Genomic DNA, 2,497 nt, shown 5'->3' on the forward strand with positions numbered 1-2,497 from the left:
CTGGCCTGCCGTTGTCCTTGGAGATACCCGGCCCTGGGACAGAGGAGGGCTGGCATTGGAACGCTCCTCTGTTACAGGTCACCAGGGTATGCTGGAGGGGACTGTAGACATATACAGGGTTGGGCAGCAGAGAAGACTGCAGGGTGGAAAGGTGATGTGCCACGAGCTCCCGGCAGTGGATCAGCTGCGAGCTGTCCATCTGGAGTGGGAAGAGAAGCAGAGGTGCGGGCGTTGCGGGATGGCTGCCACGGCGAGAGGGGCTCTCAGCCGGGCCACCCGTGCGCCTCCCTCCTCCCCAGGGTGCTGCATGCAGGGGAAAGCGGCGATGGACCCAGAAGGCCCCCGGTGTGACCGCGTTGTGAGGGAAGCTTCCCTGGCTCCTCCTTACGCCTCATGGGAGAGCTGGGCAGGGAAACCTTTTGGATATGAGCCGCGGGCAGAGATGGGTGCCGGGATCCGAGCGGTCGGCTGGGATCACGGGAACACCGGACAAGACGCAGCCGCCCCCGGTCCCTCCCCGCTGCAGCGTGCGGCGCCGGGCCCCCCTCACCTGTGCCTTCTGGAGCAGCTCGATGATGAGAGCCAGCCAGTCGGGGAGCAGCTTCTCCAGCTCCAGGCTGACGATGGCCAGCGCCAGCATGGAGCCCTTGAACTGCAGCAGCTGGTAACAGGCCATGCAGTGCCGCAGCTGCTTGGTGAGCGCTGCCACGTGCTGAGAGGGGCTCAGCTTGGGCAGGACGGTCAGCAGCTGAGGCCTGTTGGACACCGCGACTGCGTGGAACTGGGGGGAAACAAGCACATGAGGCAGCTGGTGGCACCTGCAGGCCACCCCACAGGTCGAGCCAGGTCAGACCTCAAGAAGAGCACGCAGCATGTCCTGGGCGCCAGCTGCTTGGTGAGCGCTGCCACGTGCTGAGAGGGGCTCAGCTTGGGCAGGACGGTCAGCAGCTGAGGCCTGTTGGACACCGCGACTGCGTGGAACTGGGGGGAAACAAGCACATGAGGCAGCTGGTGGCACCTGCAGGCCACCCCACAGGTCGAGCCAGGTCAGACCTCAAGAAGAGCACGCAGCATGTCCTGGGCGCACAAGGACCCTCCAGCTTGACCTTCAAGGCCATTTCCACACCACAGGCAAAATCCAATGCATTGAACTCAGCAACAGCTGGGTGCAGCCTTTCTGGTGGAACCTGCCATCATGCACATCACCTGCCTGGGGACCATGCTCTTCTCTGGGCTTATCCCCTCCTACTCTTCTCTCTCAACAGCACAGGTTTGGCAGGTCAGGGGTCCTTGGCAAAAACTTCTCAAGCAAGCACAGAAGATAAAACTCAACAGAGAACCTCAGGACACTTCCCTTGTCTCTGTCCTGTCCACTAATCTGGTCCTCTGGCCATGCCTTTCTGCAGCAAGTACTTTCTCCTTGGTTTTACTTGTTTCTGTGCTCCCTGGTACTTAGCTTTAAGCAAAACCACCAGCAGTTAAGACTCAGGGACAAGGTTTTCAGGAGTTGCGAGTCTTAGCGTGTGGCTTAATGTGCCTCAGAAAAGGTCAGGGGGCAGGCTTGCCTTTTGGAAATTGTTCCCCAAGTGTCACAAGTCTCCTCCGAAATTCTCTGGCAAGGCTTTTTCTTTCAGAAACTAATTGTACAGAGGAACTGGGAACACATCCTGAGGTCTTCGCTCCCCTACAGGTCGAGTTTTTGTCTAGGTCCCTATTAGCAGAAGGAACATAAATAGCCCCCTACTTACAATGTGAAGGAAATCCAGTGGCGTTGCCATGTGAAGATCCCAGTTCAGTTTATCCAGGATAATCCTCTCCATTCTGCGGATTTCAGCTGGAGAACAACCACAAAAGCTATCCCGAGCCAACACCTTCAGTACTGGAATCCTCTGCAAAAAGCCAATGCAAAATGAAAGGAACGTGAGAAACAGTCATTACAGAAATCACACAAAAAGCTCCACTCCTGTCCTGGCAAGCGCCAGGCACCGTGTCCAAGCAAAGGCACCACGGGACAGTCTGAGCATCTACTGAGACCGTGCTAAGGTGGCAAGAACAAAAAACTTACCTCATCTTCCTCGATGGTCTTTGCAGCGAGGAAGAAGCAGCTGATTGCAATACAGGTCAAGTACTTTGGACGGGCCTACGGTACAGAAGAGCAGAGAAGCCTCTGTGTGAATGTGATTCAAAAATTATCCGTGATCCATTCTGGTCAGATGGACGTGCTGAGCCCCAGGGTCTCAGCTGCCCATGCACCACATTCTGGATCAGCAGACTTGCCACATACGAGCCATGACGTGAGGCAGGATGGCGCTCTGCCAGCCCCAGGGTCCTAACTGGTAGCCACGGATGTGCAGCAATGGAGTGGAAAGAGCTGGGGTTTAGGCAGCAGGGTGGAAATATCACCAGGAGAAAATCACCTGACAAAAAACCATCAGAGCTCTGCCTGCTGCAGTACAGGAAGCAGGAGAGTAGCACTTAAAATACTGTCCTTGTGTAG

At 56.4% G+C, this 2,497-nt stretch overlaps 1 protein-coding gene across 1 annotated transcript in view; it reads right to left on the reverse strand.

The window, feature by feature from the left end:
- CCNI (cyclin I) overlaps positions 1-2,497 on the reverse strand; it is a 15,499-nt gene that overhangs the window by 548 nt on the left and 12,454 nt on the right. Inside the window, exons 4-7 of the mRNA XM_008945721.1 lie at positions 2,066-2,140; positions 1,749-1,889; positions 551-781; positions 3-199 (exon numbers count right to left, since the gene is read on the reverse strand). Of these exons, the coding sequence (XP_008943969.1) occupies positions 3-199; positions 551-781; positions 1,749-1,889; positions 2,066-2,140 (644 nt within the window). The remainder of the gene's footprint in view (positions 1-2; positions 200-550; positions 782-1,748; positions 1,890-2,065; positions 2,141-2,497) is intronic.

Source organism: Merops nubicus, unplaced genomic scaffold, assembly GCF_000691845.1.
Source record: "Merops nubicus isolate BGI_N331 unplaced genomic scaffold, ASM69184v1 scaffold28248, whole genome shotgun sequence".
In the NCBI taxonomy this organism is placed as follows: domain Eukaryota; kingdom Metazoa; phylum Chordata; class Aves; order Coraciiformes; family Meropidae; genus Merops; species Merops nubicus.